Below are 26,412 nucleotides of genomic sequence, written 5' to 3' on the forward strand. Positions count from 1 at the left end.
CTCATTGGGACCTTCAATGCTGCAGACATTTTTCTGTACCCTTCCCCAGATCTGTGCCTTGATACAATCCTGTCTCGGAGGTCTACGGACAATTCCTTGGATGTCATGGCTTGGTTTGTGCTCTGACATGCACTGTTACCTGTGGGACCTTCTATAGATATGTTTATGCCTTTCATAATCATGTCCAATCAACTGAATTTCCCACAGGTGGACTCCAATCAAGTTGTGGAAACATCTCAAGGATGATCAGTGGGAACAGGATGCACCAGAGCTCAATTTTGCAAAGATTTCAAAACAAACTTCTTTCACGTTGTCATTATGGGGTATTGTTTGTAGAATGTTGAGGAAAAAAAATGAATTTAATCCATTTTGGAATAAGGCTGTAACATAAAATGTGGCAAAAATTAAGAGCTGTGAATACTTTCTGGATGCACTGTATTGGACTCTGCAACAAACTTGATGGCCCTGTATGGGATGAGCTTTCTGAAGGAAGCTGGGCAGCTCTCTGGGAGCTAGAGGAGCACTGTGGAGACTTAGGGCTCTTGGGGGCACTGTGGACCACTATGAGAGGCTGTGGGGCACGATAGGAGCAAGGAGACACTGTAGGAGGTTAAGAATGTGCATCTGTCTGGATGCCAAGGAGAATAGAGGCCATGGCCTGGTGGTTGACAACCACCATTTAGAGAACACTCAAACTTGGTGGCACAGTATGGGATGAGGTTTCTAGAAGAAACTGTGGGGGCTGTGGTCTCTCCAGGATGCTGTGGGTTTTGCAGGGGCAATTTGAGAGACTGGAGGGGCTGGGGGGTACTGATGAACCTACCTTGTTGGGGGCACTATGGGGAGGCTGGAGGCTCAGCGGCAAGCTATGGGGCACTGTGGGAGGTTGGCATGTACTGTGAGTGGTTGAGGGTCAATGCAGGTCACTACGACAGGTGGAGGCACTGTGGGAGGTTAGGAGATCTGTAGCTAGCTGGGGAGAGGGAGCCCACAGCCTGATGGTTGAGAACCACTCCATTAGGGCATAAAGTTAGAGAAAATCCCCCTAATGGGACACATACCATAAACAAAAACTCTCAAAACCTAAATTGGTTGTAAACCTCAGAAATGGAATATGAACAAAGCACATATCATTATACTGTGAACTCAATAACAAGCACTGTCATATCTGTCTGCTGCTTCGTTCCTCTGCTATCAGCATGAATCACTTCTATCAAGTTTTCTTGACACCAAAAATATAATGGTGACAGAGGAAGGACCTCCAGCAGATTGACAGTCTCAGCCCTGTTCCTGTGAGCTGTGTGGAGGGGGGGGGGTGTCCCTTCCCTCCAATCAGCTCTCAGAGCTCTCTTCACTGAGCTCTGCAGAGTGTAATTTCAACTCTCCACCCCCTTTTTTCCTGAATTCTGACAACTTTAATAAATTCAGCACTTTGAACAGATGCAAAGAAGGGAAGACTGCAGATAGACGGCTACAACTTAAGTAGGAGGATTTGTTTCATCTCAGGGTATCATCTGAGGGAAGTCACTTCACTAGCTATATGTTTATGGGCGTTTACATTACAACCACTTTAAGATATGCAATACTTACAGAGCCGTATCACCGACAAGCCGGAATCATCAGGTCACCGCAACGCCATGGCTTCAGACCTGAAAATGGGCCTAGTAATGCTTGCAACTCCTAATGAACACACGAGCACCACTCATAGTAATAATAATACAAAATAGAAGATATCAAATTAAACCTGTTCCTTTGGGCTCCCCTCAGCTCAGCCACACACAGGCTGCACCACAGAAGTATAGATTCAATGGACAGAGCAGGAGATTGGCAAAACCTGACTCTGTTCCCACCTCTAGAAATTTCTCAAAACTACAAATAACTAGGGTTTTACTTCCGTCTCTTTTACCGTAGCTACAAAAAAATGGCCACAACTCTTGTGCGATGCAGCCGCTCGCCAGCAGAGGGCGCAGGTCGGCACTGACAGCTCGTAGTATGTGGGCAACCGCCAGCAGAGGGCGCAGGTCGCCGGTGACAGCTTGTAGTATGCGGAGAGCCGCCAGCAGAGGGCGCAGGTCGGTCGGTGACAGCGCGTAGTATGCGTAGAACCGCCAGCAGAGGGCGCAGGTTAGTGATGACAACATGTAGTATGCGGCCAACAGGGGGCGCAGGTCGGCCGGTGACAGCTCGTAGTATGCGGGCAACCGCCAGCAGAGGGCGCAGGTCGGCGGTGATAGCATGTAGTATGCGGTCAACCGCCAGGAAAGGGCGCAGGTTGGCCGGTGACAGCTCGTAGCATGCGGAGAGCCGCCAGCAGAGGGCGCAGGTCGGCCGGTGACAGCTCGTAGTATGCGGGCAACCGCCAGCAGAGGGCGCAGGTCGGCGGTGATAGCATGTAGTAAGAGGGCAATCGCCAGCAGAGGGCGCAGGTCGGCAGGTGACAGCATGTAGTATGCGGGTAGCCGCCAGCAGAGGGCGCAGGTCGCCGGTGACAGCGAGTAGTATACGGACAGTCACCAGTAGATGGCGCTAGTCCGTGTTCTCCCGTTTGTGTTCGCCTTAGTCCCTCCCCGGAAGTGGGGCATTGTGGAGGCTAAACCCGGAAGTGGGGAGTCAGAAAAGAGATTTCAAGCCAGGGAGGGTTCCAGGGCAGCAGGTGAGTGGTGGCAATGAGCTGGTGAATATTAATGAGAAGTAATGAATATTCATAGAGAGGGACAGTGGGAGATGGCTGAATCCCCTTTTGCACAGACTCAGATACAGAAGTGGTCAGGAGTCATCTGAACACCCTACATGTAGAAAAATTGGAGAGCATGCTCAGATTGACCAATCAGGATACCTTTTACCAGTGGGTTGGGATGACGTTTCCCCGATTCATTCTTCTCTAGTGGTGAGGCAATTGGGGGGTCCTTAGCGATGGGCCGCCTCTCCTACAGACCAGGAAGGGGGGATGGGAGAAGTAGGGTCCTATGATGGCAACAACGGTCCTATGATGGGGAGAACAACGGTCCTGTGATGGGAGAACAAGGGTCTTATAATAGGAGAACAACTGTCCTATGATGGGAGAACAAAGGTCCTATGATGGGGAGAACAAAGGTCCTATGATGGGAGAACAACGGTCCTATGATGGGGAGAACAACGGTCCTATGATGGGGAGAACAACGGTCCTATGATGGGGAGAACAACTGTCGTATGATGGGGAGAACAACTGTCGTATGATGGGGAGAACAACGGTCCTATGATGGGGAGAACAAGGGTCCTATGATGGGGAGAACAACGGTCTTATGATGGGGAGAACAACGGTCTTATGATGGGGAGAACAATGGTCTTATGATGGGGAGAACAACGGTCCTATGATGGGAGAACAAGGGTCCTATGATGGGGAGAACAAGGGTCCTATGATGGGAGAACAACGGTCCTATGATGGGAGAAGAAGGGTCCTATGATGGGGAGAACAACGGTCTTATGATGGGGAGAACTACGGTCCTATGATGGGGAGAACGACTGTCGTATGATGGGGAGAACGACTGTCGTATGATGGGGAGAACGACTGTCGTATGATGGGGAGAACGACGGTTCTATGATGGGGAGAACAAGAGTCCTATGATGGGAGAAAATGGTCCTATGATGGGAGAAGAAGGGTCCTATGATGGGGAGAACAACGGTCCTATGATGGGAGAAGAAGGGTCCTATGTTGGGAGAACAATGGTCCTATGATGGAGAGAACAACGGTCCTATGATGGGGAGAACAAGGGTCCTATGATGGGAGAACAAGGGTCCTATGATTGGGAGAACAAGGGTCCTATGATGGGGAGAACAAAGGTCCTATGATGGGGAGAACAAGGGTCCTATGATGGGGAGAACAAGGGTCCTATGATGGGGAGAACAAGGGTCCTATGATGGGGAGAACAAGGGTCCTATGATGGGGGGAACAAGGGTCCTATGATGGGGGGAACAAGGGTCCTATGATGGGGAGAACAAGGGTCCTATGATGGGGAGAACAACGGTCCTATGATGGGAGAACAACGGTCCTATAATGGGAGGACAAGGGTCCTATGATGGGGAGAACAAGGGTCCTATGATGGGGAGAACAAGGATCCAATGATGGGGAGAACAAGGATCCAATGATGGGAGAACAAGGGTCCTATGATGGGGAAGACAACGGTCCTATGATGGGAGAAAAGGGGTCCTATGATGGGGAGAACAAGGGTCCTATGATGGGGAGAACAAGGGTCATATGATGGGAGAACAAGGGTCCTATGATGGGAGAACAAGGGTCCTATGATGGGGAGAACAAGGGTCCTATGATGGGAGAACAAGGGTCCTATGATGGGGAGAACAAGGGTCCTATGATGGGGAGAACAAGGGTCCTATGATGGGGAGAACAAGGGTCCTATGATGGGGAGATATGACCACCATGTCTCCGGGTGATGAGGTTGGTTCAGACCAGGAGCCGTAGACCATTCATCATGAAATATATGTTTGGTAGGTGAGCCTTTTATTGTTCTATCTGCCAGTAGAAAGGCAACCAGAAGTTGTCATATCCTCGAATAATATACACCGATCAGCCATGATGTCATGACATCCACCACAACCCGTCGTACATGGGCTCCACCTGACCTGTGAAGGTGTTCTGTGGGATCCGGCACCGAGCCGTCAGTAGCAGGTCCTTTAAGTCCTGTAAGTTGGGAGGTGGGCCCTCCATGGATCGGAGATCTGGAGAATTTGGAGGTCAAGCCAACACCTGGAACTCATTGTTTTGTTTCTCAAACCATTCTTGATGTCATCAGACCAGGTCACCTTCTTCCATGGCTCCGTGGTCCAGTTCTGATGCTCACATGCCCATTGTAGGAGCTTTTGTCTGCGGACATGGGTCATCATGGACAACCTGACCAGTCTGCGGCTACACAGCCCCATACACAACAAACTGATGCTCTGTCACCTTCCTATCAGAACCAGCATTATGTTTTCATCAGTTTGAGCTATAGTAAGAGCCGGTTCACATTTATGTGATTGAACCCCATGCAATTCGCATGAGAAATAACATTGGTTTCTATTGTGCCTGTCCACATGCATGCAGCGCAACTAGAGTGCAGATTCAGAGCAAATTGAAAAAGAGTCCTTTCAGTTTTCTGAGCAGTGCAGTCTGGCTCAGGTGCGAACTCAGGCTCATTGACTTCTATGGGAACGCTTTTGAATCACAAATGTCATCAGTTGTGAACAGGATAAAATCCTGACTTGATCCTGATCTAATCCTGTCCTGAACTTGATCTAATCCTATTAGATTGTAAACTCCAAGGAGCAGGGCCCTCCTATCTCTCTTGCATTTAACTATACCATTGCTGTATTGTCTCCCTTTATATTGTAAAGCACTGAGCAAACTGTTGGTGCTTTGTAAATCCTCTATAATAATAATAGTAATCTTGCCCTGAACCTGATCTAAACCCATCCTGAACCTTATCTAAACCCACCCTGGACATGATCTAATCCCGCCCTGAACCTGATCTAAACCTACCCTGAACCTGATCTAAACCCATCCTGAACCTGATCTAAACCCGTCCTGAACCTGATCTAATCCTGTCCTGAACCTGATCTAATCCTGACCTGAACTGCTGAAGAACTACTTTGTCAATAGCTTTGAAATCAGAGCTTCAATTTGCACCACACTGACTCTTTTATTGGATCGGACTACACAGGCCAGCCTTTGCTCCCCGTGTGCATCAATGAGTCTTGGCGCCCATGACCTTGTCACCGTTTCACCAGTTTTCCCTCCTCAGCACACTTTTGGTTGGTCCTGATCACTGCAGACCGGGAACATCCCACAAGAAATGCAGTTTGGAGATTCTCTAATCCAGTCATCCAACCATTAAAGTTTGGCCCTCAAATCTGCCGATGTAATGAAATAATCAATGTTATTCACTTTACTTGCCATTGGTCATAATGTTGTGACTGATCGGTGTAGAATCAGTCCACCTAGAACTTATATTTTATGGTTTGGTAGACTCTGGAGATTTAAACCGCTTGACAGTCTCTTCTGTTTGTCAGTGAGATCTCTGCCCACAGTTCTCAGGTCTCGACACCTGCTCTGCCCATATGAGGGGGCTCTCACCATCCATGCTGGTATATTATGGGGAATGTAACAGGAGGAGCCAGAACACATAAAGATGGACAAGAACAACTAAAGCCCCCAGGAGGACAGAGAGTTGGCAGTTATGGCAGGGAAATCTCATTGCTGAGTGTCCAAGCCACCAAGGTCCACCTATCACTTTCGGATGCTCTAAAGTCTTGTATAGAGGATCTCAGAATATGTTGTTGCCTCTTTCTTGAGCGCCATAGAGCAGTGGTTCTCTGAGATCAGGGCCCAGTAAATTCTTTTGAAACCTTCCATGGGGCTGGGGATTTCTCCAGGCTGGGTCGCACTGTGGAGGCTTAGAGCCCTCAGAGGGCACTGTGGGCCACTATGAGAGGTTGGGGGGCACTATGTGAGCTAGGAGGCACTGTGTGGGGTTAAGGGATCTGCATCTGGCTGGATGCCCAGGACGAGTGAGGACACGGTGGTTGTGAATTACTGCCATAGACAACACTCAAACTTCTAGGTATGGAAGAATGAGCAGAAGGCATTCACTAGTTTCAAGCACTGTCACATGATGTGGGGGAGGGGGAGGAGCAGGGTATCTAAACACACAGAACTATTGACTTTTAAAAGTCATTATTTGCATAAACATTTACACCTCTGGATGGGCTTGCTGTCTTCGAGGGATGCAAGGTCAGAGCTTCCCACATTTACTCCATTCCTGCCGGTGCCTTTTTTTTCCATCTTCTGCCAGGTCTTCCATCTTTCTTCACCCATTGGGAGAGTACTGATTATGTACACTTCTCAAAAAATGACAGGAACTTTGAAAACACATCAGATCTCAATGGGGAAAATATCTTGCTGGATATCTATACTGATATGGACTGGGTAATGTGTTAGGAACGTAAGGATGCCCCATCGTTTGATGGAAATGAAAACGATCGACCTACAGAGGACTGAATTCAAAGACACCCCAAAAATCAAAGTGAAAAATGATGCAGAAGGCGAGTCCATTTTGCTGAAATGTCATTGCAGCAACTCAGAATGGTCCTCAGTAGTTTGTATGGCCCCCACGTGCTTGTATGCATGCCTGACAACATCGGGGGAGGCTCCTAATGAGACCACAGATGGTGTCTTGGGGGATTTCCTCCCAGATCTGGACCAGGACATCACTGAGCTCCTGGATAGTCTGAAGTGCAACCTGGCTGCATCGGATGGACCAAAACATGATATCCCGAGGTGTTCTATTGGATTTAGGTCAGGGGAGCATGGGGGCCATTCAATGGTATCAATTCCTTCATCCTCCAGGAACTGCCTGCATACTCTCACTACATGAGGCCGGGCATTGTCGTGCAATAGGAGGAACTCGGGACCCACTGCACCAGCGTAGGGTCTGACAATGGGTCCAAGGATTTCATCCCAATACCTAATGGCAGTCAGGGTGCCATTGTACAGCCTGTAGAGGTCTGTGCGTCCCTCTATGGATATGCCTCCCCAGACCATCACTGACCCACCACCAAAACAAAGGAGTGGCTCAAGAAGAAGCACATTAAGGTCCTGGAGTAGCCTAGCCAGTCTTAATCCAATTGAAAATATGTGGAGCGAGCTGAAAGTTCGAGTTGCTAAATGTCAGCCACCAAACCTTAATGACCTGGAGAGGATCTGCCAAGAGGAGTGGGCCAAAATCCCTCCTGAGATGTGTGCAAACCTGGAGGCCAATTACAGGAAACGTCTGACCTCTGTGATTGCCAACAAGGGATTTGCCACCAAGTACTAAGTCATGTTTTGTGAAGGGGATCAAATACTTATTTCCCTTGTGAACATACAAATCAGTGCATCATTTGTTAGACATGCATTTCTTTTGAATTTTTTGTTGCTATTCTGTCTCTCAGTGTTACAATACACCTACCATTCAATTTTTAGACCGATTATTTCTTTGTGAGTGGGCAAACATTCAAAATCAGCAGGGGATCAAATTCGCATTTCCTTCACTGTACCTGTTGGAAATGTTGTTTTTTTTTTAAGCTTTACTTCTGCTTTAAGATTTTTGAATATCATTGATGGGGAGATATGTGTGATTTCAAGAGAATAACAACAAAAAAAGTCAAAAATGAAGGTAATAATTTCCTCTTAAAGAATCCCCATTGTTTCTAGCTATAATAAATGTTATATCTGTATTGCACAGAGACAAGAGGTGGGCTTTGGTTCCTAGCCACACCTTCTTCCTCAAGGGACACCCACTGGCATCAAACTGGGTAGAAGAACAGACACAAGGACTTATTGAAGGACATCATGATAGAGCACCGGCTGTCCCTCACACCTCCAGGTAGGAGGAATCTTTCATTTCTTATAAAGGAGAGTATTGAGGATCCACCTAGATACACACATCCTCCGATATAAAGACATAGACACATTGTATTCAGTCAGTGTGTGTGTTTCCTACAGATGAAGAGCTGACAACTCGTCCTTCCATATAATTAAGTGAGTAGAGTGTACAGATAAAAATGCGTTTCGGTAATAAGCCTTAATCACAGCCAAAGAATGAATTTATGACTTGTACTGTAACCTGATAATCATGTAATCTATTCAGTCAGTGTGTGTGTTTCCTACAGTTGGATCCAGTAACGGAAATCCCCCAGAGAGATGTCCCCGACCTCTGCATTCCCAGGACTCCACACAGGAACATCAGGAGATCCCTCAGAAGGATCAGGTAATGGGAATAAACTCTTAGCAATACATTAGTTAATTTTAACTTTTACTAAGTGGCTCCCGCATAATAAATATAATGGCTCTTTTTGCATTTTAAGAGTGAAAGTCCAATTAAAGTTGAAGTTAAAGAAGAGCCATATGTGATGGGTGATGATCTTTATAAGGAGGAGGAGATGCCTCCAGAGATCAGCACAGGTGAGGAATAAACACTAAATCCAGAGAAGAGTCCCAGATCCTCCTTGTTCAGTCACTACAACTATCTCTTCTTCTCCCCCCTCCTCTGTCAGTAGACAGTAATACGGGGACAGTATGTGCCCAGTGGGGGGGTCAGGAGCCATCAGCCTCTGTTAGAATTTGGCTATGAGCCATGTAAGGAGGAGGAGATCCCTCCAGAGATCAGCACAGGTGAGGAATAAACACTAAATCCAGACAAGAGTCCCGGACCCTCCTTGTTCAGTCACTACAGCAATCTCTTCTTCTCCCCCCTCCTCTGTCAGTAGACAGTAATGGGGGGACAGTATGTGCCCAGTGGGGGGTCAGGAGCCATCAACCTCTATTAGACTCCGGCTCTCCTGCTCACATCATGTCATTGAGACATGAGCAGTCTCCCCCCACACACACTCTCTGGGGTCTCTCATACATCTCAGTACAGGGGGCTTCACTCTCATCTTTATTCACAGACCCTGGAGACACTCAGAGAAACATCAAACCTGAGGAGGAGGAAGAAGATCATGCCAAGATTAAAGAGGAGGAGGTGCCTATAAAGATCAGCACAGGTAAAACAATAAATATAGAAGACACTCATGGTTGGCCTTTGCTCCGATTACATTTTATAGCTTCTTGTTTCTATTTCCCTTTCTCTAGTATTAGAAATTTCCTTCAACAAAAAACTCAGTTGGTTTTGGTCTGAAAAAAGGCATCCAAATACAATAACAGCTATTGTTTTGACTAACAAAATTTCAGTCACATGAGTTCATGTTGTCGGAGTCTTTTCAGTATAACTAAGCTGGCCATAGACTGGTCATTTGTTTTTTTTATCCAGCCCACGCAAACAAGGTGGATGGAGGAATCCTCCACTGGGACTCACCACAATATTTCTAGCATGTCCCTTTCATAGAAGTTGATCAAACGATCAACCCCTGTCGAGCAAGTGCAGCCAGGCACTGATTAAAATTTGTCTGGTGTCTGCTGAACCTGCCAAATTTAATTCAGTCTATGGCCAGTGTCCTGTGCACCAGACTCTCAGCCTTTTTGGACAGTGAATCTATATGTTTCCTCTTCACTACCTGATTTAACATTGTTCCAGAACTGCACATATTACACACAATTGCAGGCCAGTTCTGGCGCGGCCCCATTTGCTTGAATGGGTTGTGTTTGGCAACAGTACTGCCTGCTGAACATAACAAGTGGTATAATTTTTTTCCCTCAGCATGTATTCAACCCCAGCCAGCTGCCTTTGCAGCTTAAAGCAGAACTAACACCTCCTATCTTTTACAGTCAATGAAGCTGCCATCCTAGTCTCTGTGTGATCTGTAGTTGCCCTGGTGCTGCATATGTGATCAGTTATGATAGATATGGCTTTACAGTTTGGTTGAGAGCACAAGCAACTTTGACAGTTATCATTCACTGCATGCCTTGTATTTAAGTGAGAAACAGGTAAATTGATGGGTTTAGTTCCGCTTTAAGGGGAGCAGTAAAACCATGGCTCAGCCACCTATTTTTATTGCCCCCCCCCCCCCCCCCCCAAAAAAAAAAAAAATCTGCCTGATGCCAAGTGTAAATGAGCCCTTATATCCACCACACAGGTAGCACAGACAGCCTAATCCAATCACCAAGGAATGTGCCAAGGCATGTTTGTCGAAGACCAGGACGGGAGGTATGAAAGGCTTGGCACCACCCTCTTCTAGTTACATAGTCACATCCTTGGTGTCAGGGAGTCCGGGTATAATCCTGTGATTCACATAGCTGAAGGTGGGAATTGTTTTCATACTGTAAATCTTATTAGGGTGTAGAATTAACAGGCTCCTTCACTGGAAACACCCGAACTCATACATTTGTAGTGGTGTGCACATACTTGTGGCCATATTGTGTTTGACACTTGGTGTGTTTATCCTACAGATGGATCCAGTGACAAAAATCCCCCAGAGAGATGTCCCCATCCTCTGTATTCCCGGGACTCCACACAGGAAGATCAGGAGATCCTTCAGGAGGTAGATGGGACTAAAGTTTTTGAAATAATACAGAAAGGAGAATTTAGAAAAACAAGAACTGGTGGCTCGGGCTCTTAGGTCCCTCTCACACGTGGCGGACCCGTCAGCTTATCTGCTTGCCTATGGGGGGGATCTGCCTGCTGATCCCCGCTGAACAAGTGGATGACAGGTCTGTGTCCGCTCTGCTTATGCAGAGTGGACACGGACGCAGCCCGATGTCCTTTATGGGATGGAAACGGACCACCTGTCTGTTGCCATCTGACTGTTATCCCATCCACCAGACAGATGGGGAACATCCCCATCCGTCGGTTTTTAGTGGATAGGATTAGATCGGATGTAGGTGGGTGTAGATGAACACATGTCCGTTTACACCCGCAGCTCCTTCTAGAGCAATGGAGTATCTGATCGAGTCTGCTTGAAATACGGGCAGCTGAACCTGTTCGGTCCGCTCGTGTGAAAGGGGCCTTACTAAGTGTCAAATGTAGTATATTTCTGGTGGGTTTTGCAATTTTTTTTTTCTGTCATTAATTCATGTCTGGTGATCCATCATTTTTGCACATAATGACAATACTATTATCATTGTGTTTTTTGTTGTTTTTTTTGTGATTTTTTTTTCACTTCTAATAGATTGATATATCCAATGGAGACACATTTCAGTCTTCAGCAACGATTTTCATGATTTTACCTTCTCAGAGTAGGTTATTCACAAAAGCCTTTCTCAGCCTGATGTCTAGGGGATGTCAATAGAAATTACTGAATAGTATGAAATGTATGCCCATGTGCTGAAGGAGATGTCTACAGCTTCCCTCCTTCCTCATTACATAGGCTGAACACAATGCCATTCCAATTGTGTGTAGGGACCTACAAGACTTTTGAAGTGCACCAGGGAGGTTGGATACTGCTTGGACTTCCAACTAACCCCCCCCCCCCCCATTGTTTATGGTGTCCTCAAAGTTTATCTAAATTCAATTGTTTTAAAACTTTGGATAGAGTGTGAATGCGTAAGAACCCCAGTCAGGTGTTTATTGCTGTCTGTGTCCCCACCTCACTTTACTAATGACCATTGTTATCTGGATTGAAAGAGATGAAATTGGAAGAGGACTCTTCAAATGGGGAAACTTGTTCTGGTGATAACTAAGATTTCCAATGTACAACACACATTGTACATTAAGTTGAAAAGGTTGAGTTGGGGAATATTAACGAGTCCGGTGGATCGAAAATATTCTATTTAGTCTCATAATATAATATTTGGTTTTCTTTGTGTTTTTCAGGATAACGTGATCAGAGTTAAAGTTGAAGTGAAAGTGGAAACAGAAGAGCCACGTGTGAGGGGTAATGAGCCATGTGAGGAGGAGGAGGAAATTCCTCCAGAGATCAGCACAGGTGAGTTTTCTATATAAAACGGGCTTGACAAAGACAGCGGGCTCAGCGCCGCCTCCAACTCTCTAGTCATAGGATGTGATTGGCGGGAGCCAATGGCTCTTCCCGTTGAGGAGGGAGAGAGGCAGGAGAGCCGCTTTTCTCATGCACAGCACTGGATCAAGATTGGGTTCAGGTAAGTATAAGAGGGGGCTGGGGAGATCCGCTGCAATAGAATGTTTTTGAACTGAATGCATGGAATGAATTAAAGCGGAGTTCCACTCAAAAGCGGAAGCTCCACTTATTTTCCTCCTCCTCCCCTCCACTACCATATTTGGCACCTTTTGCGGGGGAGGGGGGAGCGGATACCTGTTTTTGACAGGTACCCACTCCCACTTCTGGCTCAGTTTGCCATGGTGAAGTGAAGCAGAAGTTCGGCCACCCTCCGTCCTCCTGCTGTCTCCTGGGAACCTTGACAGGTCCCAGAAGACTGCCAGACCAATGAGAATGCACAGTGCGACTTGCGCCTGTGCAGTGGGCACCCGGCTGTGAAGGCGCAAGCTGTCACAGCCTGGTGCCCACAGTTGAGATGCTGGTGCCGGGGAGAGAAGAGGCAGAGAAAGGGCAGCGTGGGTGAGTACATCACTGGACCCTGGGACAGTTGAGTGTGTATTAAAAATCAGCAGATACAGTTTTTGTAGCTGCTGACGTTTAATAAACACAAAACTGACTGGAACTCTGCTTTAAGGTAAATAAAAAAAACCTGAGTGGTGAGGCTAAAGTCTTGTTTTTTTTTTTAATAACAAACATGCTATACTTACCTGCACTGTGCAGTTTGCACAGAGCAGCCCGGATCCTCCTCTTTTTGGGCCCCCCCCCCCGCCGGCGTTCCTTGCCCCTCCCTCCTGTCGGGTGCAACTTGCTGTGGTGGCACCCGAGCAGGCACGCTCCAAAGCCGCAGCTCTGCGTGTCCATTCACACACGGAGCCATGGCTCAGCCCCGCCACATCCCTCTCTTGTTTAGCTCCTGCTGTTGCCTCAGCAAATCAGCAGTGAGAGTTCCTGGAGAATGGAGGCTCTCGTGGACATTGCTGGATTGGGATGAGGCTCAGGTAAGTGTTAGGGGGGCTACTGCACACAGAAGGTTCTTTACCTTTGTGCATAGAATGCATGTAGGTAAAAAACCTTGAGCCTTTAGAACCACTTTAATGACTCCAGCAGCTAAATTTGAGAAATGATCCTGTATATATAGGCCAGGTGTTCAAAACATTCTTGTTCCCGTTGTTCTTTTTTCATGCAGACAAACAATACAGATGGTGCAACACAGTGAAATGTACCTGGATCTCTCCAGATGATGTAATAGAAGATGAGGACATCACATCTGATTCTTCAGAAGGAAACCTTATTAGCCCAAATCTGTGTCTAATAGCTTATAGGACAGATCCATCATCTGATCCCTCTGGTCACGGGCAGAGTCTTCCTGATCACCTGCCATCCATTACTGATCATACAGCTGTTATAGGGGGTGAAAAGTTCTTTTATTCTGAATGTGGGGAAGGTTTTACGGCATTAGCAGGCCTCACGTCACACCAGGGAACCCACACAGCAGAGAAGCCTTATTCCTGTTCTGAGTGTGGGAAGCAATTTTCCTCCAAGAGGGTTCTTGCTAAGCACCAGAGAATTCACACCGGGGAGAAGCCATATTCATGTTCCAAATGTCGGAAATGTTTTACACAGAAGTCCTCACTTATCACACACAAAAGAGTTCACACAGGGGAGAAGCCATATCCATGTTCTGAATGCGGGAAGTGTTTTTCTTTGTCTGCACATCTTCTTTTACATGAGAGGACTCACACTGGAGAGAAGCCGTTCTCATGCCCCGAATGTGGGAAATGCTTCAAGCAAAAGTCAGCTGTACTCATGCACCAGAGAACTCACACGGGACTGAAGCCGTTTTCATGTTCCGAATGCGGAAAATGTTTCTCCCGGAAAACAGCCCTGATCACACACCAGCGTGTGCACACGGGAGAGAAGCCATATTCCTGTCCAGAGTGCGGAAAATGTTTTGCTGATAGATCACACCTTATCCATCATGAGAAGACTCACATGGCTGAAAAGCCCTTTTCATGTGTGGAATGCGGAAAGTCTTATACTCAGAGAGGGAATCTTATTTTGCACCAGAGGACTCACTCGGGGGACAAACCGTTTTCATGCCCTGAATGCGGGAAATGCTTTTCTCAAAAAAACCATCTCATCAGGCACCAGAGATGCCACACAGGAGAGAAGCCATTTTCCTGCACTGAATGCGGGAAATGTTTTTCCGAGAAACGATATCTTATTTCCCACCAGTCGGCTCACACGGGGTTGAAGCCGCATTCGTGTTCAGAATGTGGAAAATGTTTTACTGACAAATCGTATCTTGTCAAACATGTGAGAGTTCACACTGGCGAAAGCCCATATTCGTGTTCCGAGTGTGGGAGATACTTTACAGACAAATCATCCCTGACTAAACACGAGCGAGGCCACACAGGCGTCCAGCCATACGCATGTTCTGATTGTGGGAAATGTTTTACCGAGAGGCGGTATCTTATTTCACATCAGGCAGCTCATACTGGAGTTAAACCCTATTCGTGCTCAGTGTGCGGCAAATGTTTTACGGATAGGTCATATCTTGCCATACATCAGATTATTCACACTGGCGATCGCCCGTATTCCTGTTCAGAGTGTGGAAAAGGGTTTACACAAAGATCAAATCTGATTAGGCATGAGAGAGTCCACACTGGTGTTCAACCATATTCATGTGTTGAGTGTGGGAGACGGTTTACCCAGAAAATCGATCTGGTTAGGCATGAAAAGGTCCACAAACGTGTTCATCCTTACTCGTGTTCAGAATGCAAGCAGAGTTTTATCCACAGAGGAACTCTCATCTCACACCAGCTGACCCACATGGGGCAAAATCATAGTCATGTTCCAGCTACAGGAAATGCTAACATTCCGGTTAGTGACCACAAGTAGGCAGAACTTCTGGAAGTGTCCCTGTCCTGGGTCCCCTATAGCTCTCAATGGTCCCTCCCTCTGACCTCCATGTCACTACTTTATCTTGATATGGGTATATAGATAAGAAGGAGGAACCAGTGAGTGCTTCCTGTCTTATTTGACAGGTATAAGGCAGAACAGGAAGTATGAGGAAATCCCCCCAACAGGGACATAGCAATAAAAAATAAATACACTAATCCAAGCAGTAAGGTTTAGAATCTCTGTCAGGATTACTTCTGTTGTGTCCCTAAGAAGGAGCTTTCCCTCATTTCCTGTCTAGACGACAGGAGTCACATAGAACAGGAAGTGGGGGAAAATCTCAAATGGGATCCAGCATTTAAAACCCGACAGAGGATCTAATTCGGGGGGCTCAACCTTTTGAAGAGCCAGGGCAGCTTAGTTGACTTGGTAACCGTTTGCGGGCCACAATGGAATGAAAAGGCTTCAGAAATTTCTATTTTTAATAACATAACATTTTCTTCTTGCAGCTGCTGAATGCTGGTAGGAGGGAGAGGAGGAGAAGCCAGCTTTCAGCAGTTTCAGGAGAAAAACAGAGAGGACCACCTCTGTTGTCAGTGTAAAACAGAACAGGAGCATAGGGAAGGGTCACCATTCCACCCCTTGAAGGTACACCAGTGGTTGGGGGGGGGTAAAACATCTCAACTATGGGGTTTTAACTCCCTCGCAAACTGCAAATGTACAGTCCTTAGCCCCGTATAAGGCTGCTTTTACTCTGATGCGCTGCGGTTTTCCCTCAATGCAGGTGCAGCACAATGCACTTGTAGCTTTCCTGCAGGTTAGCTGCGCTTTGCCAAAGACTTCTGTTATATCGTGCAGGTGTGGTGTTTTTCTGAAAGTGCATCAAAACCCCTACATTTAGGAGTTTTGGTGCCTTTTCAGAACGTGCACCAATCCTGCAGGATATAATAGAAGTGCACTTCCCTGGTTTGAGGTTGAGAGCCACAGTAGAGAGCTACATGTGCCTTGTGGGCCACAGGTTGAGCACCCCTGATCTAATTCTTCAATCTTTCCAAGACTGTAAAAAAAAGGAGTTTGGATTGAAGCATGGAAAATTTGCCGTCCTCCGTCCGGGCCCTAGACTTTAGCTGATGGAGCAGATGGGGGCCAAGGATCAGCAAGAGTGCACAGTTATGCATTCCTGGAGTCAGGGTGGACATGCGGAGGTCTTTCTGGCCAGTTCTGGCTGGCCTGGGTACCTGACTGTCCCTCAAAGTGATACACACCAGGCTTCAGCTTCCATACTAATACAGAGCAGCAGTTGACTGGACGGAGCCTTGTGGCCTCTCCCTCATTCTGGGGACCAGCCTAAGTGCAGTACAGTGTGGATCTCTGTGTCATGGAGGACCTTGGTCAGGGGTAGGCAACCTGAGAGCCGCAGGACTACAAGTTCCATCATGCCTCTGCAAGTCATAGCTGTAACTCAGTTTTGTAATCTTTGCAATGCTTCATGGGAAATGTAGTTCCACAACAGCTAGAGAGCCGCAGGTTGCCTACCCCTGACCTTGGTGTATAAGCTGCTGATGCCTCAAGTCTAAGCCTGTGGCCTTCAGTGGATCCCCAGTTGCAGGAAGGAGTCCTATCTGGAGCTGAAGGGGGCAGTGGAGCTTCTTGATCAGCACAGATTTGTGTTGAAAATGCTCAGAAGCTGACTGTGACCAGCAGGTTCAGCTGAATTACAGCACACATGGCTGGCAGGGAAGCATGCAATTTACAGCTGCGATGTTGATTATGCGCGGCTCTGGGAGGTGGTCAGCTTCGGTATGCACACACTTTCACATTCTGCTCCTGGGCTCTTATATATTGCAGGAGCTGCACACTCATATCCTGAAAACTTTTGTCTGCTATCTGCCAGGCTCAGGGCTGCCCCAATGATCACACCTCTTTCATTGATGCCCAGTTTGAAATTGCCTGTTGCAAGTCTGTATCCATTCCAAGTGGGCTGGGCATTCATGTGACCAGTCACTGTCTTCGCAGAGGCCTGGAGTTGTAACCAATCACATTTCACCATTTATTATTGGGCAAACATTAAACAAGAATTTTGATTGAAAGTTGTCTGTGTCCATGTTGGGGCATGGTAGGTTTTGGAAGAATTTACCGAACCTTGGCCTGCGAGGTCTGTAATATTGTAATTTTTATTCTTACAATCTATTTTTTTTTGGAGACATGAGTATGATTTCCCAATCTATTAATTTACAGTAAACAAAAATTCTTTTGGAACCTGTGGAATAAAGGAATGTGAATATATAGTGTGTCCATCTTTCCATAATACCAAAGTTAGTTTTCCAAACACTGCTGGCTGTCCTCCATATCAAAGATGCCCATCAGACCAGTAACTACTGGATTACCCATCACTATGAGTGGGCAATGTGGTCAGCATCAACGACATCATCTAGTCATGTCCCAAGTTTAGACGTGGGCAGGAGAGTCTTTTTCAGCATCATATTTATTCTCTACCTAATTAAAATATACATGTTTAATTTTCCTTTCCTAAAAAGAACTATACATGGTCTTTAACATGCCAAAGAGTTGAAACAAAAGCATACAGGCAACATGGCTTACCTACAGGGATTTCTTTTTTAATGAGGGTAGCCACTTGCCGACCGCGTAACTGGGAAAATACGCAATTAGATTGACCTTTTAATATCGGGGTTATGGCTGCAGCTAGATGTCAACCTCAGTATTGAAATTTTCCTCAGGCGCCCCTCTTTCTGCTAAAAGTGATCCAGCTAAATAGCCACTGGATCACTTTGGCTGGGGCAGGGGTTGCCCCACCCTCTTGCTGCATTCCGGTGGTTCGCAGGCTTACCTGGATGATCAGTGAGCCTGAGAACCGATCTGGTGCTGGTGGCTGGCCACAGAGATGAGCAGAGGAAAGATGGCATTTGCTCATCTCTATGGCTTAGGAGGACCGAAGCAACGTCATAACATCACTTCTGGTTCCGGCCCGATGTAAAAGGAGGAAAGCATTAGATCGATTTTTGTTTTTTTGATCTGATGCTTTTGATTGTAGAGAAGAGATGTGGGGCCTTAGAGATCCCAGATCTCTCCATAATGAAGACCTGTCATGCTCTATTGTTGTCGCAAGAGATGTTTACAATAACAAAAGTGATTAAAAAAAATTTAAAAAGTGTAAAAATAAAAAAATTTAATAAAATAAAAAAAAAGAATTTAAAGCACCCTTGTCACCCAGTGCTCACGCATACATAGGTCACACCCACATATGTAAACCATGGGCAACAAGTTTAAAAGGCTAAAAATCAAACCTATGTGGTTTACGGCCAAAGTTAAAAAAAGCTATAGATAATAAGAAAAGACCCTTTATTAAGTATAAAAATGAAGGAACACTATCATTGTTTAAACATTACAAAGAGTATAACAAAATATGCAAAAAGGAAATAAAGGACGCAAAAATTTAAAACGAACGACAGATTGTAAAAGGACAAATCCCCAAAAATTCTTCAAATATATTAATAGTAGAAAGGTCCGGTCCGAGCATGTAGGCCCTTTACAGAATCATCTAGAGTGGGTGACTGGGGACAAAGAGAAGGCAATTTTATTAAATCCCTTCTTCAGCTCTGTGTATACAAAGGAGCATGAGGGGCTCTTGTCCATAATGGGCGTGGTACTGACACAGCTCCAGATGATCCACATTGGCTCACAATTGATATGATCCACAAATATTTAGAATAAAGATGAATAAAGCCCCTGGACTGGATGGCATACACCCACGGGGCCTTAAAGAATTGAGCTCTGTCATTTCAAAGCCATTGTTTCTCATTTTTAGGGACTCTTTAATGACTGGCATAGTACCACTGGATTGGTGTAAGGCCAATGTGGTGCCAATATTTAAAAAGGGGTCAAAATCTTTACCAAGTAATTATAGACCTGTTAGTGTAACTTCTATAGTTGGGAAGATACTGGAGAGTTTAATAAACGACCACATAGAGGAGTTCTTGCTGGAAAAAAATATTTAAGCAACAGGCAGCATGGATTCATGAAGGACGTGGTATACTTGAACAGAGGGGTGGGGGATGGACATGGTATACTTGGACAGGGGTGGGGGTGGACGTGTTATACTTGGACAGAGGGGTGGCTGTGGACGTGGTAAACTTGGACAGAGGGGTGGCTGTGGACGTGGTATACTTGGACAGAGGGGTGGCAGTGGACGTGGTATACTTGGACAGAGGGGTGGCTGTGGACATGGTATACTTGGACAGAGGGGTGGATGTGGTATACTTGGACAGAGGGGTGGATGTGGTATACTTGGACAGAGGGGTGGATGTGGTATACTTGGACAGAAGGGTGGCTGTGGACGTGGTATACTTGAACAGTGGGGTGGCAGTGGACGTGGTATACTTGGACAAAGGGGTGGGGGTGGACGTGGTATACTTGGACAGAGGGGTGGTGGTGGACGTGGTATATTTGGACAAAGGGGTGGACGTGGTATACTTGGACAGAAGGGTGGCTGTGGACGTGGTATACTTGAACAGAGGGGTGGCGGTGGACATGGTATACTTGGACAAAGGGGTGGACGTGGTATACGTGGACAGAAGGGTGGCTGTGGACGTGGTATACTTGGACAGAGGGGTGGACGTGGTATACTTGGACAGAAGGGTGGCTGTGGACATGGTATACTTGGACAGAGGGGTGGCGGTGGATTTGGTATACTTGGACAGAGGGGTGGCTGTGGACGTGGCATACATGGACAGAGGGGTGGCGGTGGTTGTGGTATACTTGGATTTTGCAAAAACATTTGACACAGTTCCCCACACGGCTAATGTGTAAGGTTAAGTCTACAGGCTGGAAAAATCTGTATTTAAATGGATAGAAAACTGGCTAAAAGATGGTATTCAGAGAGTAGCGGTTAATGATTCATTCTCTGAATGGTCTCGGGGTGTCAGTTATTCACCCTGAGTTCATCACAGAGGATAAGGGGGCACTCTTTACGTCTGGAGGAAAAGAAATGTAATCTCCAAACATGGAAAGGTTTCTTCACAGTGAGAGCTGTGAAAATATGGAATAGAGTCCCTCAAGAGTTGGTTGGGGCCAGCTCAGTGGATTGCTGTAGGAAAGTTCTGGATTCTTTCTTGGATACACAGAATATAACTGGATATAACATTTATATATAAAGTTGATCCAGGGAATATCTGATTGCCTCTCGGGGGATCAGGAAGGAATTTTTTCCCCTGCAGGAGCAAATTGTATCATGCTTTGCTGGGTTTTTTGCCTTCCTCTGGATCAACTGTGGGTGTAGGATTATAATTTTTTTTTTTAATGGTTGAACTGGATGGACTTTTGTCTTTTTTCAGCCAGACTATGTATATGTGTTTGCACCACACACATAAGATATCACTATGAATGTTATAGCGAGAGCAACAATTCTAGCTCTAGACCTCCTCTGTAACTCTAAACTGGTAACCTCTAAAAAGTTGTAAAGCGTCACTCATGGAGATTTTTAAGTACCATAGTTTGTCGCCATTCCACCAGCCTGTACAATTTTAAAGCATGACATGTTGGGTATCTATTTACTCTGCGTAACATCATCTTTCATATTTTACAAATACATTGGGGTATATATTGTGTTTTTATTTTTTAATCATATTTTTTCCCAAAAAATAGCGTACAAAAAATATATAAATATTAAAAACTGTCCATTTCGGTTTTGGTGCATCCTGGATTTTCAGGTTCAGCACCAGAATTTTCATTTTGGCGCACCACTAGTAGTAACATTTCCATAGTCCCAGACAAGGATCGTATATATTCTGAGGGAGGCATGAAACCTGAGGCGTTTCTCATAGCAAACAATTAGACATTTCCTCCCACCTTCTATCTGACTACTATGACAAACACAATAATATAAAAATACATTATAGTGTACTATAGCTGTCATTGGACATCAGAGTGTATCAATAAATGATAATTAAAGTCAAATAATAAACTCTGGAGTGGAATGCATTCCAGAGGCAGAGAGCCGTTTGTACTTAGAGCCAACACTAGAGGGCGCCCGTGTGACAGGAAAAATGTCCTCAGTGCAAGGGAGGGAGCGGCCATTTTCTTGTAGCCTATTGTAGATACAGAGGAGAAATTTCAGTGGCGCCAGAATCCTCCAGTGGTTTGCCAGACTGGAAAGTGTGTCCAGGGAGGAGGAGGTAATATTGTCTTCTTATTATGAGAGAAGGGGGTCCCAGCACTCTGTGTGTGGACTGGATGGGGGGTCATGTCACCTCCACACATCCTCATCTTCCTGCAACTCCTCTGATGGGGGGAATATTGGATGGGGGGCTGCTCTGCTGGGCTCACGACAAATGGCGCGGGAGGCGTATTCTCTGGAAATCTGCATCGTATAGAAATACATCTATTCCAGAGGAGGAGAATCATTTGCTGTATAATTAGAATAATAATTATTGTTTTTACAGCGGTGTAAAGAAAGTGAGCGTGCGGAGGAGACTTCTAGCTGATCGAGTATTCAGTTTTTAGAACTTGGAAGGACGCAAGGATCTGTACGAGGGGTCATGATGGAGCACCGGCCGACCCTCACATCACCGGGTAAGAGGTGACTTTCATTTCTTTCATTGAGGATCCATCTAGACTGGGGGGTCAGCAACCCGGGGATCGCCATCTACCAGTAGACCACGCCCACTGGGCATAAAAGCGTAGGGCTGTACGCACACTTGTGCATAGTGAATATGAGCTTTTTTCGCGTGTTTTCATACAGCGTTTCTCAGGCATTTTTTATTAGCCTATAAAGAAAAATATCATCTGTTGCATCATTTGTTGCTCGGATTTTCAGCTTTTTCATCAGCTTTTATTTCATTTTTTTTTAAATTATTATTTATTTATTTGTTTGTTTGTTTGTTAGGGTAAGGGGTTAGAGTTAAGGTTAGGTTAGGATTAGGATTTGGTTTAGGCGTTAATATTTTATTGTTTAGTTATTTTATTTTGTTAGTGTTAATACTACTACTAATAATAATAATAAGTGAATAAATAAATGTAAAAAAATACATAAATAAAAATAAACATAAATACAATAAATGAGTAATATGTAATAACTAAAAAATAATTCACCCCTAACCTTAACCTCCTAACTCATAAAAAGTGTAAATAAATTGGTTTTAATAATAATAGAATAATAATAAACACCCTAACACAAATATTTATTATTATTAATAATAAAAATAATAAATTATTTTTATTTTTCATTTATTTTTTTGTTCAGGTTTGGGTGTTTAATTAATTTTTTTTTGTTCAGGTTTGGGTGTTTAATTTTTTTTGTTCAGGTTTGGGTGTTTAATTTATTGTTTTTTGTTCAGGTTTGAGTGTTTAAATTATTATTTTTTTGTTCAGGTTTGGGTGTTTAATTTATTGTTTTTGTTTAGGTTTGAGTGTTTAATTTATTTATTTTTTGTTCAGGTTTGGGTGTTTAATTTTTTTTGTTCAGGTTTGGGTGTTTAATTTATTGTTTTTTGTTCAGGTTTGAGTGTTTAATTTATTTATTTTTTGTTCAGGTTTGAGTGTTTAATTTATTGTTTTTGTTCTGGTTTGGGTGTTTAATTTATTGTTTTTGTTCATGTTTGGGTGTTTAATTTATTGTTTTTGTTCAGGTTTGGGTGTTTAATTTATTTATTTTTTGTTCACATTTGGGTGTTTAATTTATTTATTTTTTGTTCAGGTTTGGGTGTTTAATTTATTGTTTTTGTTCAGGTTTAAGTGTTGAATTTTTTTTTTTTGTTCAGGTTTGGGTATTTAATTTATTGTTTTTGTTCATGTTTGGGTGTTTAATTTATTGTGTTTGTTCATGTTTGGGTGTTTAATTTGTTTTTGTTCAGGTTTGAGTGTTTAATTTATTTTTGTTTGTTCATGTTTGGGTGTTTAATTTATTGTTTTTGTTCAGGTTTGAGTGTTTAATTTATTTTTGTTTGTTCATGTTTGGGTGTTTAATTTATTGTTTTTGTTCAGGTTTGAGTGTTTAATTTATTGTTTTTGTTCAGGTTTGGGTGTTTAATTTATTGTTTTTGTTCAGATTTGGGTGTTTAATTGATTGTTTTTGTACAGGTTTGGGTGTTTAATTCATTGTTTTTGTTCAGGTTTGAGTGTTTAATTTATTTTTTTTGTTCAGATTTGGATGTTTATTGTTTTTGTTCAGGTTTAGGTGTTTAATTTATTGTTTTTGTGCAGGTTTGGGTGTTTAATTTATTGTTTTTGTTCATGTTTGGGTGTTTAATTTATTTATTTTTTGTTCAGGTTTGGGTGTTTAATTTATTGTTTTTGTTCAGGTTTGAGTGTTTAATTTATTGTTTTTGTTCAGGTTGGAGTGTTTATTTTTTTTTTTGTTCAGGTTTGGGTGTTTAATTTATTGTTTTTGTTCAGGTTTGAGTGTTTAATTTATTGTTTTTGTTCAGGTTGGAGTGTTTATTTTTTTTGTTCAGGTTTGGGTGTTTAATTTATTGTGTTTGTTCAGGTTTGGGTGTTTAGTTTATTGTATTACTATTATTTTATTATTATTACTGCTAATTTATTTATTATTTCCTTTTAGGGTTAAGGGGTTAGGGGTTAATTATTATTTATTTATTAATGATGATCTTTATTTGTGTAATTTTTTTATTTTACATGTATTTATTCATATATTATTGCTTTTTTTTTTTTTGGACAAAACACGTGAATGGCGCATTTCCTTTCATGTCTATAGAATTAAAAACGTTTAAAAACATGCAAATATGCCCAATTTGAGTGACCAAAAAAGCTCCAGAACTTGTTTGAGGTTCAGGCGACTTGAAGTGGAGAGGTGCACCATCTCCAGTGAGAATAATTTTTTTCTCCTCAAGGGTTGTGGAGCTTCAAGCTACAAATCGCTGAGGTGTGAATGGATCTGGATGCATTGCGGTTTACGCACACCGCGGGTGCAGTCCAGTGTACCTGCAGCTTTCCTGCGGGTTTGCTGCGCTTAGCCAAAGACTTCTATTATATGCTGTGGGTTTGGTGCATCTTCTGAAAGCTCACTAAAACTCCTGAATACAGGAGCCCAAAAAACAACTAAGTTCACCTACGAACACCTATACTAGCACCTTACTCGGAGGGTGCTATATTTGCTAAGTGACTCAACTGCAGGATTTTACCACCCCCCAACTTTACATGTGAACGAGCCTTAATGGTGCCTCTGCCGAATGCAACTAGGGGTTCATTCACAAGTTCAGAAGGCACTATTGCTCCTGTGAAAAGCAATCCAAGTGTGTTTGACAGGGGGACAGGAGACGATATGTTGCCTCCTCACCACCTGATGTAAACCCATGATTACCATGCAATACACGCGATTGCAATATGGCAATACAGCAACTGAGGTGTTAGGAGGCGATGCTGCGCCCGGTGAGCTTTGATTTCTCTCATGTTGGTTAGGTAGCTCTCCACCTCCGTAAAGCCGCCTACCCCTGACCTAGATACACACATCTTCTGACTTAGACTTAGAAAAAATGGCGGATGTTGATCATGTGATCGCATGTGACATCATCTAGGTTCAGACATTCAGCCAAAGATCGGAATCTGGAAGAAGACCGGCTGAAGATGTCGGCGACCAGTGAGGGAACTCTGGGACACCACAGTGCTGGAGTGGAGGTGAGTATAGTCCCAGTTCCACTTTAACCTGTTGACACCGGCTGCACGCATATATGTACCATTCGGCACGTGGGCCTTAACACTGAGCAACCGCATATATGTAGTCATTCGGCACGTGGGCCTTAACACTGAGCAACCGCATATATGTGGCCATTCAGCACGTGGGCCTTAACACCGAGCGGCCGCATATATGTGGGCATTCGGCACGTGGGCCTTAACACCGAGCGGCCGCATATATGTGGTCATTCGGCATGTGGGCCTTTACACCGAGCGGCCTCATATATATGGTCATTCGGCACGTGGGCCTTAACACCGAGCGGCCGCATATATGTGGTCATTCAGCACGTGGGCCTTAACACCAAGCGGCCGCATATATGTGGTCATTCGGTACGTGGGCCTTAACACCGAGCGACCGCATATATGTGCCCATTTGGCATGTGGACCTTAACATTGAGCGACCGCATATATGTGCCCATTCGGCATGTGGGCCTTAACACTGAGCGGCCGCATATATGTGGTCATTCGGCATGTGGGCCTTAATACCGAGCGGCCGCATATATGTGGCCCTGTTGAAACGACTTACTGTGCTGAGAGCACGTTCCCAGAACGTTGGCCGGCACTGATCGGTAGCTTTCTGATCATTTGTTCCCTCCTAGATTGTAAGCTCCAAGGAGCAGGGCCCTCCTATCCCTCTTGTATTGAACTGTATTGTTGCTGTATTGTCTCCCGTTATATTGTAAAGCGCTGAGCAAACTGTTGGTGCTATATAAATCCTGTATAATAATAATGTGACAGCCAATCGCAGTGGTCACATGAACTGAAGGCCTGGCTTTTAGAACCCTTAAAGAGCCAGGAGGTGGTCGGCACCAAGGGGTTAAGAAGTGGTCAGGGTCAGGCATCTGCTACTTTAGAGCAGCCAAAGGATGAATTTATGACTTGTGCTGTAACCTGGTAGTAATGCAATGTATTCAGTCAGTGTGTGTGTTTCCTACAGATGGATCCAGTAATGGGAACCCACCAGAGAGATGTCCCTGTCCTCTGTATTCCCGGGATGCCACACAGGAACATCAGGAGATCCCTCAGGACAATCAGGTAGATGGATCCAGTAATGGGAACCCACCAGAGAGATGTCCCCGTCCTCTGTATTCCCGGGACGTCACACAGGAACATCAGGAGATCCCTCAGGAAAATCAGGTAGATGGATCCAGTAATGGGAACCCACCAGAGAGATGTCCCCGTCCTCTGTATTCCCGGGACTCCACACAGGAACATCAGGAGATCCCTCAGGAAAATCAGGTAGATGGATCCAGTAATGGGAACCCACCAGAGAGATGTCCCCGTCCTCTGTATTCCCAGGACGCCACACAGGAACATCAGGAGGATCAGGTAGGACTTATCAAA

The 26,412-nt window shown here is 44.8% G+C and overlaps 3 protein-coding genes across 5 annotated transcripts in view; 2 read left to right on the top strand and 1 right to left on the bottom strand.

The window, feature by feature from the left end:
• The window catches only part of LOC149466131 (uncharacterized), a 104,725-nt gene extending 102,868 nt beyond the window's left edge, over positions 1-1,857 (bottom strand). The window contains exon 1 of the mRNA XM_089672699.1: positions 1,591-1,857. The gene's annotated coding sequence lies outside the window, so the exon portion shown is untranslated. The remainder of the gene's footprint in view (positions 1-1,590) is intronic.
• A 414-nt stretch (positions 1,858-2,271) lies between these two features.
• Positions 2,272-17,649, top strand: LOC149466133 (uncharacterized). Of its 2 annotated transcripts, XM_089672755.1 has the most exons (8): positions 2,272-2,653; positions 8,256-8,396; positions 8,683-8,780; positions 8,878-8,974; positions 9,460-9,555; positions 10,898-10,989; positions 12,261-12,372; positions 13,649-17,649. In XM_089672755.1, the coding sequence occupies exons 2-8, from the start codon at positions 8,363-8,365 to the stop codon at positions 15,361-15,363; spliced, it is 2,244 nt and encodes a 747-aa protein (XP_089528881.1). In that variant the 5' UTR covers positions 2,272-2,653; positions 8,256-8,362; the 3' UTR covers positions 15,364-17,649. The 2 variants fall into 2 exon arrangements, with proteins under 2 accessions (XP_089528881.1, XP_089528882.1); XM_089672756.1 differs by lacking the exon at positions 2,272-2,653 and having other exon boundaries at positions 5,949-8,396.
• A 3,639-nt stretch (positions 17,650-21,288) lies between these two features.
• Positions 21,289-26,412, top strand: part of LOC149466134 (uncharacterized) — a 40,419-nt gene continuing 35,295 nt past the window's right edge. Inside the window, exons 1-3 of one of the 2 annotated variants that reach the window (XM_089672753.1) lie at positions 21,289-21,554; positions 21,822-21,951; positions 26,006-26,397. In XM_089672753.1, coding sequence (XP_089528879.1) covers positions 21,918-21,951; positions 26,006-26,397 — 426 coding nt within the window. In that variant the 5' untranslated portion in view covers positions 21,289-21,554; positions 21,822-21,917. Of the gene's footprint in view, positions 21,555-21,585; positions 21,952-26,005; positions 26,398-26,412 lie in introns of those variants that run through there. The other variant, XM_089672754.1, reaches the window with a different exon arrangement.

The sequence above is a fragment of the Staurois parvus genome, unplaced genomic scaffold, assembly GCF_062004578.1.
Source record: "Staurois parvus isolate SC_StPar_1 unplaced genomic scaffold, SC_StPar_1.0 ptg000132l, whole genome shotgun sequence".
Lineage (NCBI taxonomy): Eukaryota > Metazoa > Chordata > Amphibia > Anura > Ranidae > Staurois > Staurois parvus.